The sequence below is a fragment of the Vipera ursinii genome (assembly GCF_947247035.1).
Source record: "Vipera ursinii genome assembly, chromosome: 1".
Classification (NCBI taxonomy): Eukaryota; Metazoa; Chordata; class Lepidosauria; order Squamata; family Viperidae; genus Vipera; species Vipera ursinii.
The window spans coordinates 266,914,326-266,933,107 of NC_139512.1; the positions used below are offsets into that span (position 1 = coordinate 266,914,326).

Here is an 18,782-nt window from a genome sequence, read left to right on the forward strand (position 1 = left end):
GAGGTAGGCAACCTTGGCTCTTTTATGACTCATGAACCTCAACTCCCAGAATTCCTGAGCCAGCATGGCTGTCCTAGGTTGACAGAAAATATAGTAATAACAAACAATAAAAATGTATTCTTTGTATTCTACAAATGTTTTACCTCCTGGTACCTGTTCCATGAATATCTTAATAAATCCATCTTCACTAAACGAGCCAAGATACTGAACAATGTTCTTGTGTTTGAGGTGTTTGTGTAAAGCTATTTCTTCATGTAAAGGCTGGGAATACCTAAAATAAAAGGCAGATTAGCTCGATTCAGTCCCATAGTTTTCGTCCCATGGAATTTATTAAATAATACTTCATTTATAAATAAACCCGCAACAGCTTACAGACCACAATACTTTAAAATAAAAAAGCATAGAAAATTGTCCAGATAATGTTTATACAAAGGAAATATATTCCTTAAAATTGATAACACAGAACAAATGGCAAGGCAGAAGGCATGAAAGTGGACTAAATCAACAACTTATTGTACAGAAAAATACAACTTCATCTCATACTTTTGGTGAAGTAATCCAATATAAATTTTAAATGGGTGTGTTATAGGATATGTTAACCATGGATGTTTTCTTAAGTGCAATAACAATTTTTCCTTTTCATTGAAACAAATTCAGATTTCACATTCTTCTGTGCTTTTCCGGCAAAGTTGAGATTCTAAGTATTGTTATTCCCACTTAGCTATTTGAATAGTTGTTCATATTAGTCGTGGTTTCCCTATCTTGGTTTCTTTAGATACTGAAATACAACTACTAAAAAAGGGCCAGCTACCACTTCATACTTTTACCACTCATTATCAGGATTTGCAAGAACCTGGCTGTTATTTTCACAAATTTTAGCCACCAGTGGAATTGCTGCAGTGATTATACACCTTGAATCTTTGCAGTTATATACGTACAACTTTCGATAGTATGAAATTCTGGCCCTATTCACATTACAAAGTTAACTAAACACAAGAGAGAGGCCTGAATTTGGTATGACTTTAAAAACGGAGTTATATTACTTTAATTAAGTTAATCTAGATTGAAGAGATCTAGTCTAGTCTGAAGCTAAACTAACTTTCCCCGCAACAACTATACTACTTACCTAAAATAAACTGCCCTTTCCAATAATCATAAGATCTTAAGAGAAACCTCCCGAAAATAAGGCTTCTCTAGACATTCTACCTCTATAGTCATTTGGGGTCTCTCCCTCCACACACACATACAGAAGGAAAGAAAGGGGCAGAAACGGTATGGCAATTATCCAGATTATGATGATGATGATGATTTTTTTTTAAAAAAAAATAATAATGCTTGAGGAGAGGATACAGGAGATACTGGGAAAGTTGTGGTGTCTGGGCGGTCTAGCAGATAACTGACTGAATCATTTCAGATTACATGTTGTTGACGCACGAAGGCGAGGCAACTAACTGGAAAAGGCAGGATCACTTATGTCTGCAAACTTGCTTTAAGAGGGTTGGAAGAGCAATCTGAGCCAGTCTCTTTGTACATACAGGCAGCCCTCGACTTACAACAGATCGTTTAGCGACTGCTTAAATTTAAACGGCACTGTAAAACGTGACTTATGACTGTTTTTCAAACCCATGACCATTGCTGCATCCCCATGGTCATGAGATCAAAATATGGACGCTTGACAACTGATTCATATTTATGACAGTTGCCATGTCCGGGGGGGTCACGTGACCACCTTTTGCGACCTTCTGACAAGCGAAGTCAGTGAGGAAGCCAGATTCATCTAATTCACGTCACTAATTTAACAACTACAGTGATTTACTTAACAACTGAGGCAGGAAATTCTTGGGCAAAATTCACTTAACAAATGTCTCACTTAGCAACGGAAATTTTGGGCTCTATTGTAGTCCTAAGTTGAGGACTACCAGTATTTGTATAGACTACATTCTATATTGTATATTTTATATCAGGGGTCTTCAAACTTGGCCCTTTTATGACTTGTGGACTTCAACTCCCAGAATTCCTCAGCCAGCAAAGCTGGCTGAGGAATTCTGGGAGTTGAAGTCCACAAGTCATAAAAGGGCCAAGTTTGAAGACCCCTGTTTTATATTATGTGCATTGGTTTGGAGGAGATTAAGGCTGTTTCGGAATTTTACATTCTCTACCCAGATTTCTAGCTTTGTTTTCTTTTCTGCCTGTAAGTGGTGTGAGTGTACTTTCTGTGGGTTCACTGTGAGAGATCTAATGTCGTAGGGTTGTGTGATTTGCATTATATATTTACCAATCCATACATTTATTTTGCTTATTTCCTGTTTTGGAAATGTACAGATCAAGTCCCGGAAGCATTAAAAGCAAGCATGTCTAGGCAAAAGTATCAGTGGTTTTGTTAGACAAAAGTTGCTGCAGGGGAGGACAGTTAGAAGAAAATAGGTTTATGGGGGAGAACAGAAAATAATTTAATGCTTTATACGTGCAAGCCCATTCCCACCACCTCCCTGCCGTTTCCCCCCCCCCCCAAGCAAATTTCCACGTGCAAATCAGCAAGGATAAATACACTGCAAAAGAGTCTGGTTCAGCCTCTCTGTTTGGCCAGATGGCCAGCTAAATGAAAGGATTAAGAACACCCATGCCAATTCTGTGCTTCAAATCATGCCCTGGTCAAAAGGGATGGGAAATGCAAATGTGCGTTAATATTTCATAATCTCTTAAGGTACTTTTTTTTTACTTACATACAGAAAGCACTTAACCACTGAACCAGAAGCTAAGAGAACATCAATAGCCATAAAAAAAAACCCTAACCAATATTAAATCCAACTAGGCTTACTGCACACTTGCATAAATGCAAATACCACATGTTTAAGTGACCTGTAATTAAGCATTTTGTATTCATGCAGCAATTGTCTTTCATGTGTAATTCTACTTCCTGAGTCTCTGGACACAGCTGCAGTAACCCATATACAGCTGTGGGATATGAACAAGGATAGGAAGACTCCTTTCATACTGTTACCGTGATGGTTCAACAGTAGCACCAGGAGTCTTTTCTGATTGTCTATGGTTGATATATCTACTGTTGGAGAAGTAAGTGCTTTTGAAGACTTTTGATAGGAGATCTATTATTAGTTTTTCCCAACAGAACACTGGTGAGCATTAGCCATATAACTGTAAGCATAGAGCATCTGTTCAGCATTCACTATTATTATACCTGCTATCTCTTTCTGGGATTTCTTTAATGGCAATTCTGACTTGATTGCTCAGATCTCGTCCTGCATAAACTATGCCGTAAGTGCCTTTCCCCAGGATGACTCGTTCACCATTTTCATCATATTCATAATCATACTATAACCAAAAAAATACACAAAAAGGAAGGGATATGTCATTCTGTTATCTGTCAAATACAAATACTGTTATCTTTTGGGAAGACGTGATTCAACAGTGGTTCAAACCAAGGAGAATCAACATCCCATCTAAACGTCAAGTCAGCGTCGTTGTGTGATCTGTGTTTATTTTTTAAATCTATACTTTATCTTTTCATGGTGAATTATCATTCCCGGGAGAACAGGAATCTCATAAAAGGTAATCCTCATTTGGGACCATAACGGGGACTAGCAACTTGCAACTTGCTCATTAAGCAAAGAGATTGTTAAGTAAAACCATGACTGTGCACATGATCTTACTTCAACTTTCCTTTGTTTACACACCTACAAAAAGCCATAAATACAAGGACTAGTTGTAAAGTTCCTTTTTATAGTGGTTGTAACTATGAACAGTCACTAAATGAAGCAGTCACTAAAGAGGATTATAAGACAATTTCAGTTTAAAAATTTAACTTCAATTTTGGTGATGGTTTGTTTTCCACTGATCCATATATTCCCCATGAATCTTTTTGATAATATTTAACAAAAGAAAATCCAAACATCTCTAAGTGGCAGCCATTAATTAAACATACTGCCTTTTTAATGACTGTTCAAAGTTATGACAGTGTTGAAAAAGTAACTTTACGGCCAGATCTCACATTTACAACTGTCACAGCGTTCCTATGGTCATGTAATCAAAATTCAGGCACATCATAACTGATGGGCATTTTCAACTTTGCAATGTCTTATAGTCACATCACTGCCATTTGTGTGCTTCACAAGCAGCTTCCAACAAGCACAGTCATTGGAAAAACTGGCAGTAAAATCTCAAGTTGCAATCTTTTTTTTTTCTATTCCATTTATATCCCGCCCTTCTCCGAAGACTCAGGGCGGCTTACAAGCTTAGCAGTAGCCTTCATTCTATGTATATGCCTGCTTATTAGGGCTTTCACACCCCCCCCAAGCGGCATTATTACAAAGTCAGCTTATTGCCCCCAACAATCTGGGTCCTCATTTTACCTACCTCGGAAGGATGGAAGGCTGAGTCAACCTTGAGCTTGGTGGGATGCGAACCTGCACTAATTGCAGGCAGCTGGTGTTACTTAAGGAGGTATTAGCCCACTGCTCCACCAAGGCTCTTTTTGATACCTTGCTTAACAATCTGCAGTGATTTGCTTAATGATCAAATGGGAAGTAATGTCATAAGTCCATCATGGTTATGTTTTACTTAGTGACTGCCCTGATTAGCAAGGTAGTCCAACAGTGGTTGCTAAGCGAGGACTACCTTTATGCTCAATGGATGACTAAATATCAAATTATAATGTATATAAATATTAGAGTTTGGAGAGGTTTTTTTAAACATTCATCTGTCGGCAACAGTTTAAACATTAATGTGGCTTGCTTTTTGTTCTCTAATGGGTTATGATAATACTCCAAAAGAAGAATGAGGTTGTAAAACACGATAGCCACTGTTTCTGTTAACAAACAAGTGAAATACAGCAGCATCAAGAAGGAAGTCTAGAAAGCTGATAAGGTTGTGGTTATGAAATGGAACTTACTAGGGAGATTCTGAAAGTATGAAAAATAGGAAGAATAAACAATTGCCTTTACCTCCAGGGAATCTCCGTCACATTCACCTTCCTCTGTGTTTTTTCCTATTTCTTCGGTGATGCTATTAACCATTTCAAAAAATCTGCCAAAGACATATAAGAGATAAGATAAGATAATCTTTATTGTCATTTTTTTTTACTGTGGACACAATGGCGCACATCAAAAATGAAATTTAGTTGCCCGCTATAATATTCATACAGAAGAAAAGAACTATGAGCAGAATTAAACTTGGTGATTAGTAATCACAGCTGACTCTGATGGATGCCACAGCTATGTTTCACAAAAGAAATTCTGGGCATCTATTTTGATATGATCCCCTTCAGACATGTATCTTAATATACCATTTCACATATTGTTTTGGCAAGTACAACCATACCCAGCACACGGTAAGAGTTAGAATTCTGGAATAAAACGAGGGATTCCTTGACTCAAATCCCTGGAGAGCTTTAAAAGTCACAGAATGCCTTTAAAATAATTACTATCCCTCAGTTCAAGATAACTCACAGGGTTGTGAAAATAACATGTAGGGAAAGGGAAGAAGCATGTACACTGCCTTGAATTTGCTGAGAAACAACAGGATAAAAATAATAAATAAGCATAGATATTATTATGCACAATGATTACCTCACTTGAGAATGTATGTGTGATGGTCACTTGAAAAAGATGGATTGTAATATAAATTGCAGCCCAATTTTGGATTTACACAATACTTTTCTAAGTTTCATATCTGTTCATGAGTGCTCACAAAGAAAAAGTGATGGAATGCACACTGAGATATAGGAAAGATTATGTAACAGAGGCCATAATCCATAACAGATGCCATTCAAAATTAAGATAATTTAATTCAAATCTTCAAAATACAGAAATAAATTTGAATGGGTAGATATTTGGAAGATTTAGTACAGATCTGGGTGCTTTTCTGGGTGTCTCTCATCCAACTAAACTTGACCCTACTTAGTTTCTGAGCCCAGAAAAAGTCAGCCAGGGAATAACCAGCATGAATGCATGTCATAAATACAAAGTGAATGCTATTGATTAAAGATTTCAGAAGCTGAAATTAAACTGATAAATAATCTCAGTCCATACAATTATTTTTCATGCAATAGTGGATTTTAAAATGGTTCATCAAATAATAGAATTAAAGCTGTATAAATAGTGTATTTATTTATTTAATATTAAATAGTAAGCAACACGTACTTTTTGCAGTGATGTTCTGTACAGAAATAGATTTGGAAGTCATCTGAATTGTGTAGTACATACAGAAAACAGCAACGTTCTTCAAATTTTGAAATGCTAAAAAAGAAATAAAATTAGAATAGATGACTAATATGTCTTTATACTTTATGAAATCTTTCTATTTCTACAAGAAATCAGAATTTTTAAATGCCTGATCTCTGAAAAAATGCTCCAGAGTAATTTTGTCCTTATTTTTAAGAAGGAAGATAGGTGAGCATATACTAGAGGAAGAAAATCTTCCCTCAGACTGTATAAAGCAAAAGTATTGAGTGAAACTCAGGTTGCTTCCTTACAGAAAAATAAAACTTAATTCGTTATTTAGGGGCTTCCAAATATTGAGTATGCTATCATTTCCAAACTTTTTTCTAGTCTTATAAGATTATCTGAGTCTGTAAACTTGAGGGGTGGGGTGGGGTTATAAAAGTATACCAACATGGCTGCATATAAATCAAGCTGAAAAATGTATTCTTAAAATACTTACATCATATTAAGTAGGACACTATCAATTATTTGAAGAAAGACAGGTAGCTACCTCACTTAAATGGACCGCATCTCATTAAAATTATTCACCCAGTGCAACTGTTTTCTTAAAAAAAAAACTCTGGGAGAATCATCTGGGTTTGGAAGTGTATGAATCACATAAGAACTCCATGTACTTCATGGAACTGTCATCGACCACCAAGAATGAACAATGAAGATAATCCCCAAATGAACTCCTGTGGCTAAAAGAGCACTACCCCAGCCCCAGCATGGTATGAAACTGACTACATATTGGAAGCCATTGGAGGGCACCCTAGCACAAACTTTCAGTCACTGCTTTCTTTTTTCCTTTAAAAGATACCGAACTTCATCATTAAATTATGTCTGTCACATAATTAATCTAGGAATTATATTTTAACCTGAAGTATAGTAAACAGCAAATAACTAAAATATTATGGAGGGGTAATTCCAACTGCATACCAATCTTTTTCACATTTTTCTGTTCTATACAATCTCATATTCAATGGTCTCTTTCCAGAATAAATGCTACTTGAAATGTGTCTAATAACTTATGGCAAACTAACCTTACTAAATCCAATCATTTTTACTTGAAGATAATTAAATTAAATCTAAAGATGCATATAATTGTATTGTTAATGTAAGAAGGCAAGCAGGCTAATCTTGCATATTGTGTCACATGGCAACCCAAATTAGGAATGGGTGGAATCCTCCTTCCACAGTTTCTTCTTAGACCTATTTAAACGACAATGCAGTTAGCATTAGTAGTTATTGATAGCTTGATTCTCCAGGACTATGAAGATACTCAGTCATCTAGGTCATGACTGTTCTCCAAGGTGTTTTTTCAAAAGACAACTGGACTATGTTTTTTTCCTTGAGGAAGATTTTCGCTTCTCATCCAAGAATTGATGAAGCTTTTGGATAAGAAGCAAAATGTCTATTTCCTCAAGGGGAAAAAAATTGTCCAATTGCTTTTTGCAAATGCACCTTTGAGACTTGATCCTCCATGCAACTGTCAATTCCACTTTCAAAGTCATTTAAATTGCCGGCCACCTACCACAAGTCATTTTTACAGCTCAGCTCAGCTCTGCACTGTAAATCAGAATCTCCCTGAGATTCAGGGAGACAACCTGGAGCTCTAACACTTCTAACCAGAGTTGCCTTATGTGTGAGATGGGCAGTGTATAAAATTAATAAATGAAAATAAGGAAATAAATTCTGTGACACAATGATAAAAGCATTTCTTAACAAATATTGCATATATCATGTGTGATTTCATGTAGCTGTATTATCTCTCCCTTTATGCTCCTTTCATTTCCAAGCTAAAGTATCCCCAGGGTTACAATCTTTTCGTGAAGATGAGCAATTTTACACGTTGTCCCCTTTCATAATACCAATTTTGAGGCACGATGACTAGTAAGTAGATCATATGCCATAGATTTACATAAGGGCGTTACACTGGCAATTCTATTTCCATTTCCATTCTTAATGGTTCCAAGCACAGAATATGATTTTTTAAACAACATTCTACACTTAGTCCTTAACTTACAACCATTTGTTTAGTGACCATTTGAAATTACAAGGGCACTGAAAAATGTGACTTATGACTGGCTTTCACACTTACGACTGTTGCAGCATTCTTGTGGTTACATGATCCAAATTTGGCCGCTTGGCAATTGGCATGACAGTTTCACTATTCTAGGGTCGTATGAAAATCATCTGTAATCTTTCCAGCTGACTTCCGACAAGCAAAATCAATGCGGGGGAGCCAGATTCACTTAATGACCACATGATTCACTTAACAACTGCAGTGATTCGCTTAACAGCTGTGGCAAAAAGGTCATAAAATGAGGCACAACTCACTTAATAACTGCCTCACTTAGGGGTCAATTTTGGGCTCAATTGTGGTCGTAAGTCAAGGATTACCTCAAGGTCCCTTTCTTGGATAGTCATTGCCATCTCAAAGCCCTTTAACATAAAAGTGAAGTTTTGGTTTGTACCAACATGCATCGCTTTACAATGCCACTCTGAAGACTTTTTACCCAGCGGAGGGAAATCATTTTGGAGCTCTACTTCAACAAACAAGGCTACAAAATTCTTAACAATAAACATCATATCATTTATATAAGAGTTAAAAACTAGATATCTGATCTGCCTGAACATTTACTAAGTTTCCTGTTGCTTTTTTCACCAGTTGCCCAAAGTCCAACTACATAATTGATTAGGTAATCCTTGCATATACATTTATTTCTATTCTAAAAAAAAGCCTAGAAAGTCAGTGAGATTTCTCTTTCGCAAAAGCTATGTTGATTTCTTATCAGCAAAGATCTGTATTTGGAGGTAGGGTAGTTTCTTATTATTTCTTTAATAATACTTTCTTACTTATTTCTTTCATAATACTTTCAACTATTTTTGCAGAAGCAATGTTAAACTTACTGGGCTACGACTTCCTTTGTTTTTCCTCAATCTCTTTTAAAATTTTGCTGGTGCTAAAAGAGAAGTTGCATACTTTTGCGAAGAAAATCAGCATATTCATATTTAAATTCATTAAGAACTATTCCAGGCCTGGACATTTATTTAATTTTAGCTTTTCAAATTTGTACTTTTTTCCCCTTTTCTTGTTACCTCTGTATTCTTAGTTTGTTTCAAACGCCTCTAGAATAAGCCATCATCAACACACATGTTTATGTATTATTTAGAAAATATTTCATTCTTTGCTATTATCCTATCCTACTTTAACACACCTTCAATGCTTATCAGGGCTTCATACCACAAATGGCTATAAAACTTTCTTTCAGGCTTACACTGACAAAAAGAAACAAGATTAGGTAAGTATTTTTATTGCAGAGAATTAGGAAGCTTTATAGACAAATTCTGGGTACTGTAAAGCAACACAAACCTGCCATACAAAGAAATATAATATAAATATAAGAAGGTACCAAAACCAAAGTTTAGTCTGGGCTGCTTTCTCCTGTTTTGACTGCAATTTTCCTGACTTCAGGAAGAAAGAGGGAGCTCTCTCCATTTCACAACCTTTTAACTTGTGTCTGGCCAGTTTCTTATTCCAAATACATTTGAAGCTTCCTTTTTTAACCATTTACTTTAATGTTCTTGGCCATGTGTTTCTCAAGTCTCTTTTGGGTAACGTTTATCACCAGCTAGCATAATTTGGGGCAGAATTTTGCTCCTTTTTTGTTCTGCTTTTAGCAAAACGTTCACTTCCTGAAGGAAACTTTCTTAATTTTGATATTATCTCTGGCCTTGCTCAAAGATGGTATCTGGTTTTCTTTTGAATTTTGTGGTAGCCTTCATAATAATAATAATAGTAGTAATTCCACCTCCCAGCAACTCTAGGCAATTTACAATTCGTTAAAAACATTTAAAAACAAGTAACAACAAACTCAAAATAAAGAAACAAACATGGCAGAGAAAACAATCCAGATGGGAACAAGAGAATGGGAAAAAAGGGGAATCAAGTGTCTTCACCAAAGGTCCCTCAAAATCCCCATAGGCTGTTTGATTCTTGAAGGCATCTTATTCCAGAGGAAAGGAGCTGATTTGAGATGAATATCCTAAATATGGTTTCATTCCTGGAGTTGAATAATCTCCAAGCACTGTGAAGAGAACTGGCCAATGACTGTCTATCAATTTCCTTTTTATTAATCTCATTATTTTAAAGTTTACTTAGTGGACGATCAGTTGACTATGAGCCAGCAGTGTGCAGCAGCAACCAAAAAAGCTAATGCAGTCCTGGGTTGTATAAACAGAGGCAAAGAGTCAAGATCACCCAAAGTAATATTACCACTTTATAACGCCCTAGTAAGACCACACCTGGAACACTGCAGCCAATTTTGGTCACATCACAAAAAAGATGTGGAGAGTTTGGAAAAAATTCAAAGAACAACTAAGATGATCAAAGGCCTGGAGACTAAAACATACGAAGAACGGCTACGGGACTTGGGTTTGGCTAGTTTAAAGCAAAGAAAAAATAGGAGAGACATGACAGCAGTGTTTCAGTATCTGAGGGGCTGCAACAAGGCAGAGGAGGCCAGGTTGATCACCAAAGCACAAGACGGAAGGATGAGAAACAATGGTTGGAAACTGATCAAAGAGATAAACAACTTCCAGCTTATCCTATTCTATTCTATTCTATTCTATTCTATTCTATTCTATTCTATTCTATTCTATTCTATTCTATTCTATTCTATTCTATTCTATTCTATTTTTCTGAAGTCAACTATGATGTTGTTGCATTATTTGGCAAACATCTAATTTATGTCCATTAAAGGCTACAGAGTTGTGATCGTTATTGATTCAATAACATTTAGGTCTTGGACAAGATTCTGCACATTACTTAGTAGTAAGTTTAATGTTTTCTCTTCTTGGCTATTTTATCGTTGCTCCATAACACCATTATTTAGAATATTTATAAATGTGGTAGAGATTTTTCCATGCCCAAAGATTACATTTCACAATCTTTGTGAAAACTGACTAAAGTAATGTTTTTCCGTCTCTCACTAATTTTTAAGTACCACTGTTACTTAGTGATATTTGATTTAGTAGCACAATTAATGCAATGACTTAATTAATTTATCTAGCTATCTTTCCATGGATAAGTATCTTTCTCCTGAAGATACAAGTAATGAGGAGAAAATAACTGGAGGTCAGTTTTAGGATATTTTACTGCTGCAATTTTTCTTTGCTTATTAAAGAAATATTTTTGGATTCTGTACTGGGTTATATCATAGAATTCAGTCACTTTCTCTCATCTTGATTACAGAGTTATTACAAGGATTGAATAGAATAGTCAGTATCAGTACAGGCCATTCTGAACTCGGTGAAGAAAAGGCACTATAACGATGTCACAGGCAAATAAATATAAATAAACTTACCTTACTCCTCTTATAGATTCAGCACTGAAGTTCCATTCATGAATACCTTTCTATAATAAGAAACCAACAAATACAGCATGTCATTGTTAATGTCAAGCAAGAACATTCCATGTTAGTTAAATTATATAAAATATTTCTGCCTAAAAAATCTTTTCAGATTATTTTCTTTTTATTACATTTACCCTTTTATAAAATGGTTGTCACTTTAATAAAATTGCACATGGCATTACATTCAAGTCAGGCTTGACTCCTGATAATGTCATGTACAGTTTTGTGCAATTTTCTTGGCAATTATGAAATGCCTTGCTCATTTATTTATGAATTTGTTAAATGTGTTTTGGACTGATGGATTATATGCGATCAAGTTGTTTCAACTCCTTTTTGCTGAACTTATCAAACGTCTTTTTTCTCATGGTTGAATCATTGAAGTTTCTTTCTTTGCTTATTTCATAGCTTATCTTAGCTTGCTTATCTTGCCCTTCCAAACAAGATATTTCTCAATTATTTATCCACATTTGCTTAGTCATTTTGTTAGATTCCATTTCAATTCTTGACAATTATGGAGGTGAAAATTATACCTAGACAAAGGCATTATGCTATAAAAATATTTCAGACACATTTCTCATTAGTTAGTTTCCATTAAAAGAAAGCTCAGGGATTTCTATTTCTTACAAAACTTATTTTTTTAAAAAAAATAATTTAATAGTTGTTTAATTATTATGTACATAAGAGGGTGAAGTTAAATAAAAACAATCTTCCTGGTGATCCTGCCAAACTTCCAGTCCACCAGTGTAAACATTTTAAGAAAGTTGTCCATGCCTGACATCTGTTATTTACTTAATAAAAAGAGAGGCAACAGGAAAACTATTTAAGTAGCCAATGTAAGACCAAGTACCAGGGCTAAGGTAGCGCTTAGAGCAGTAGAAGGAACAATACTAGATGTCCTTTGGTAATGCGGCTAGGGGTTGGAGGCAGGCTTACGTCACAGATGTTATTTAGCAGTTCAGATGTTATTTAGCAGACAGGAAAAGTCAGTAAATTCTATCCAAGTCAAATAAATATTCAGACTTAGAGTTTTAGGCCACTCATCAATGTTCGGCAGAATTAGTACGTCAGATCCAGAAGAAAGAATAAACAACTTCTATCCTCCAAGTACTGGTTCCACGCCCATAAAACGGGAACAAAAATTATGAAGTCAGGCGCTTAGCTGAATTTCTTCCCAGTGATAATCTGAGGAATGCACGAGACCTACTGTATACCCTGACAGCCCACCAACAGATGAAGCAGATCCTCTCGTTTCCTGCAAGTTTCCTGTAATCCCCTATATCTGCTCTAGAAGTTTAGAACTTCTTGAGGAGATAGAGAGGGAGGATTGAGACCACAAGTGATGCAAGGTGGTTAAGAAAAAGGGCACCTTCAATTGCAAGATGATGGCCTAGTGAAATATACTCAACAACCCCCGAAGTAGTAAACCAGAATGAAACTCAGCTTCTAGAGGTTTTTTGATCTTTTAAGATAAAAAATGCCTTAGGGAATCGAGAACAATATAGTAAAGCAGAAGTAGTTTTTCAAGACTGCCTTGCCTTTATGCAGGTTTTTTCAACTGGGTTAAATTATTCCCATGTGAAAGGATGCATTTGTTTTCCCCAGACAGACGTAATTACATGTGCAAAATCTTCCCAAATTGGTGTAATATCTGCTGTGCTAACTAGTCATCAAAGCTAAGTGTACCCACTCTGGAATTCATGATTCTTCATTTTAATATGGTTGTTAGCTTTGCTCCAAGATGAAACAGGAAGATATCAAAAGCTACTGCCCATGTTTTCCATAGATGGGATAGGATAGGATAGGATAGGATAGGATAGGATAGGATAGGATAGGATAGGATAGGATAGGATAGGATATCATAGAACTTTACTGTCACTTTAAATGTACACTAATCAGCATACAAAAGGGACGCGGTGGCTCAGTGGGTTAGGACGCTGAGCTTGTCGATCAGAAGGTCGGCAGTTTGGCGGGTCGAATCCCGAGTGCCACCGCGTAACAGAGTGAGCGCCTGTTACTCATCCTAGCTTCTGCCAACCTAGCAGTTTGAAAGCACGTAAAAATGCAAGTAGAAAAATAGGGACCACTACGGTGGGAAGGTAACAGCGTTCTGTGTGCCTTTGGCGTCTAGTCATGCCAGCCACATGACCACGGAGACGTCCTCGGACAAACGCTGGCTCTTTGGCTTTGAAACAGAGATGAGCACCGGCCCCTAGAGTTGGAAACAACTAGCACGCATGTGCGGGGGAACCTTTACCTTTACCTTTAATCAGCATACATTAAAATGAAATTTTGTTGCATTCAGCTCTCATCTATTACTTTCTTTTCCTTAGATTTCTTGATTGTTATATTCCACTATCTTTTCTCCCTTAAATACCAAAGGTCCTGGTTCTCAAATACCAAAGGTTCTTTGGTATTTAGTAATTTCCTTTACTAAAAAAAAATCATTTAGCTCCTGCACTGTATCAGAGTGATTATCTGGGGACAAGTTGAAACCTAGAAAAAGGAAACGTTCTGCACATCTTCCTTTTTCTTCTCAAAATGCAAGGAAGGCATCTTACCTTATCATCAGGCATAACATGCCAAATAGAGACCGTCTTCTCTTCAGCCTCACTGTTGATCGACAAGTATGAAGGTTGATAAATTTTTGTAGGTTCTAATATTAAAACCTTCAAGCAAAAATGACAAAATAAAAGTTAATAACTGTTTCCTCAAAATGTCTAGCTATTAGATATTAAACTGTGGTGGAATAGAGAGACAAATTCCATATTATAAGGCTTCGTAGCAGGTATTCTCTATATCGTTTATAATTTTATTAGCTAAACCCCTGGTCTGTGGACCAGTACCAGGCTACAGCATGCCAGCAACCGGTCTGCACAAACAAGCAAAGCCACATCCGTGGGATCCAGCTGCACACAAAACCACGCACTCTCCGGTCCATGGAAAAACCTCTCTCCATGGGACCGATTCCTGGTGCCCAAAAGGGTGGGGACCTTTGAGCTAAACCATTTATGGCAGTGGTGGCGAACCTATGGCATGCGTGCCAGAGGCGGCACTCAGAGGCCTCTCTGTGGGCACGCACGCCACCACTGCCAGCAGCTTGCGCAGGTCCATTAGGCCGCCGCCCGGAGCAGCAGCCCCACCCAACACAAAGGAGGTGAAGCGGCCAGCTAGCAAGCTCGAGTAGAGGTGGTAGAGCATGCCCACGCCCAGCAAGCCAAAGGCCACCCCGAGCAGGGAAAGCCAGATCCCCATCGGCACCATGGCCTCCCAGGCCCAGCTAGGATTGTGTGCCTCCCCCCCATCTATGCTGGGCCTCCTGCCCACCACCACACCCACCAGAGACCCCCTGGATCTCCCCCAACCCTGCCCGGCCCCTACAGGCATTCCCCCCCATGAGCAACATCGAGGTGGCCATGCCCACTCCAGCCACGCCACCCAGTCTGCCGTGACAACTGTGGCCATGCCCACCCAGTGGGCCACACCCCCATGCCCCCCCCCCGAGGGCACCACAATGCTGAGGCGGCCCTGGCACTTTGTGATAAATAAGTGGGTTTTGGATTGTGGTTTGGGCACTCGGTCTCTAAAAGGTTCGCCATCACTGATTTATGGCAACTACTTCTATTTCAGAGCCTCTTATACTTTTTCATACATTGGTTTATGCATTAACAGTTATCTAAAAAAAAAAAAAGAATCGGTGAGGAAATAGCATGGAGCACAGAACAAAATCTGGAGTAAGAATCTAAACTTTTATTTTGCTATGTGCATGGTAGAGTTTAATTAAAAACTACATTCTGTTATTTGCTGAATGCTTCTTCTCTTCCATCTCGTTTGTCATTGGAAACATTTTTAGAAGTAGCTTTTCATGTATTTCTCCAGTTATTTAATACTGGTTTCAATCATTTGAACAGATTATTTTCTAGACCTTAAATCAACATTATTGGGAGACACGTAGCTACTATTTTCTTAATTTCAGTATAAATTTGAATTCTGTACGGACGAAGGCAAAGAGACTGCCAATTCCTCTTTTTCTTTTTCATGGGAGGAAAAACTAAAAGAAAACATGAAAACTGTTGGTTCAAGAAATAAAAAGTTTGATAAGACATGAGATAAAAATGCCATTTTTACCTCTCTAAATAAATTGTCAAAGAGTTACATGGATTTTGGTTTATGTGATGATAAAAAAGCATGTATGGAGAAGCAGCAGGATGGAGCTGACAGTGAAAAGAAAAGGTAAAGAACAGTAAGGCACCTATCTGCCCATGTATTATGTACAAAATCATACAACTGATGAATATGCAATCTGGAAACAAAATATTTGGTTCCAACCACAATATTGGAGTAATGTTTAACTAAAGTATAGATTTGGCAATAGCTATCAACTATGGAATGAAAATGGTGTCATCGGTTGTGGTGAAATTCTTTATGGAATGAAAATGGTACAATTACTGTAATAGGTAAGTAGATTGAAAATGACATCTGACTCTATCACAATTGCACAATTGCTCTGTTATAACTGTGTAAAAAATAGAGAGAAGGGAAATTCATATGACATTTAATAAGGCAACTATTAAAACTAATTGAACTGTACAGAAAATGTTTCAATCTGTTGTCAAGAGAAAAGGTGTAACAGCCCAAACTGTTTAAGTGGTAAAATAGTTAGAATGACAGACTACAAACTAGCTTCAATTCCCCATTCAGACATGAAATTCAAGTTCGTAATCATAATCTTTTCACCAGAATCGTTGTTACATTGAAACTAAAATTGTAGAAGAACCATTTTCTTTGTAGGAAAAGCAGGATGCCTGTATCATAATAAAGATCAATTTAATTATTATGATTTTAAATTTATTGCCTTCCAAATTAAAACACTTCTCTTTCCAAATAACCATGCAGCAAGTCAAACAGGAAATGAACAGTGTTTAAATTATACTTACAGGAAATCTAACTACAGAGACATCAGTCTTTGTAGCCTCAACAAGAAAATCCATCCAAAAGTCTACAAGTTCATTTTTGCCTACTTGTTGATCTGGATTCAGCTTCTTAAAGTGCTGATATATCAAAATAGTCTCCACAATGGACTTGAGATACCTAGGATAAACCAGGAGAAAACAAACATGAGTTTGCAACCTTTTATATTATTGCTTGCAATCATTCTTTATTATTGCTTGCAATCTTTATCACATTCTTTTTCTACACAGACCAAAAAGCACATCACAAAACTGATTGGGTAAACATGGACAGAGCCCTCTTTTCATCCAAGTTGGTACTTCACTATTTTTTTAAAAAAAATAGCTTCCACCTTTTGCTTAGGATAAAAAAAACCACACTGTTCTGGATAGATTCCCTACTACTTTACAGACAGAAGAAAACATATTTTTCTCCCATTCTTAAAATTAATAAGTGCACTTCTTTTTTTTTAGTTGAGAAAATATTTCCATGTTAGTGGTTACTTCTAAGAATTATTTACTTCCAGAAAGACGGGTGCATCATAAATGGAAATACGCCTCACTGAACTGAAGCCTGAATAAACAAAAAGGCCTGTATGGATAAATAAAGATGGGAATGGAACATAAGATGATTCTCTTATCTCTTCTCTGGATCTGGTTTCAATCACTCCCCATCACAGTTTGAACTCAAATTGACTCAGGGAATTATAGTTGCCTAGCAACTACAATCCATTTTTCTCATCTTGGAACCCAGCAAAATATCTGACATAGGTTTTTGCTGAAAGTCGGCTAAAGAACCATTGTTCCAGACCTACTTGCTATCTTATTGCTTGGTGTCTTTTTAAAGGTAAATACCATACCAAAATCTCTCATTGATCCAACAAAATAGCTTTGAGCAGAACATCACGCAGAAGCTACACACTGTAAAATAACCACTTGCGTCAACTCCTCATTGCCCACTTATTGATTTAAAACTAGAATGGTTACGAGCAGTGCTTTTTTTGTGAAAAAGGTGCCGGAACTCACACATGTCATACAACCCGCCTTGCCTACCCTACAAGGTTCCATCCAAAAAAGGTGCCGGAAGTCCGTTCTGGACATTCTATGACAAAAAAAGCCCTGGTTACGAGTGACCAAGATAAGGGGAGAGAAGGAAATGGACACCAAGTATTCTAGGTTTGCACCCATCTTTACATGGGCTGACAGTTCGTCTAAATTATTTATAAAAGATTCTAAACGGCCATTATCTGCCTACAAGAGGTATAAAGTGAGTCAGATGTATAGAATTAAACTAGACAGTCCATTTTAAAAAGTTTGTACTTTGTCCACCTACATTCTCTGGTCCTTTGATCTACTTCTTCTTTTTGCTTGGCTTTTACCCCCTGTTCTCTAGAACTAGCCTGTCTGGACTGCAGAACTCAGGATGATCATAAAATGACAGCAAGGAGAATTTTTAACATCTTTTCACTCACGAGGAAAACAGTCTGTTAAACTGGATATAAGTAAGATTATTTTTCTTTTTTTCCTGAATTTTACAGTTTGAATCCAGAATCAAAACTCAAAGTGCTTACTCAGGGAAAAAAAGAAGCAGAAGGATACTTAGGTATTTTATGTATGGTGTACTTTCATCCTCAGGTGGTCAATATGGTGTTCAAAGTGGTTTATTCACCCATCTTTAGAATGCAACTATATCTGAAAATTAAATGTGCATTCATGACATAATAATGTATTGCTTACCATGCTGGTGTCTTCAACTTGAATAGTTTTTCTGAGGCATGGATCACTCTTGTGTGGTCATTTGCCAAGACACTGGCTCCCAGGAAAAAGCCTACTTCCCAGTAGCTTTGTAATTTCTCCAAGTTTCCCTTCTTCCCAAGCAGACTGCTTATTTTAACTCCTGAGAAATTAAAATTGTATTTTAGCTATAATGGTGGGAATTCTGAAACCCAGAACCCCAGCCCATTTAGAAACTGTTAGGAATATAGACATAAAAAAGGTAAAGATTCCCCCGCACATGCGTGCTAGTCGTTTCCAACTCTAGGGGCCGGTGCTCATCTCTGTTTCAAAGCCAAAGAGCCAGCGCTTGTCCGAGGACGTCTCCGTGGTCATATGGCCGGCATGACTAGACGCCAAAGGTGCACGGAACGCTGTTACCTTCCCACCGTAGTGGTCCCTATTTTTCTACTTGCATTTTTACGTGCTTT

General features: G+C 37.1%; 1 protein-coding gene across 1 annotated transcript in view; it reads right to left on the reverse strand.

Annotated features, from left to right (window-relative positions):
- MAP3K5 (mitogen-activated protein kinase kinase kinase 5) overlaps window positions 1-18,782 on the reverse strand; it is a 115,246-nt gene that overhangs the window by 31,274 nt on the left and 65,190 nt on the right. Inside the window, exons 10-17 of the mRNA XM_083368242.1 lie at window positions 18,316-18,475; window positions 16,567-16,720; window positions 14,191-14,298; window positions 11,585-11,634; window positions 6,156-6,251; window positions 4,959-5,040; window positions 3,197-3,330; window positions 144-271 (exon numbers count right to left, since the gene is read on the reverse strand). Of these exons, the coding sequence (XP_083224368.1) occupies window positions 144-271; window positions 3,197-3,330; window positions 4,959-5,040; window positions 6,156-6,251; window positions 11,585-11,634; window positions 14,191-14,298; window positions 16,567-16,720; window positions 18,316-18,475 (912 nt within the window). The remainder of the gene's footprint in view (window positions 1-143; window positions 272-3,196; window positions 3,331-4,958; window positions 5,041-6,155; window positions 6,252-11,584; window positions 11,635-14,190; window positions 14,299-16,566; window positions 16,721-18,315; window positions 18,476-18,782) is intronic.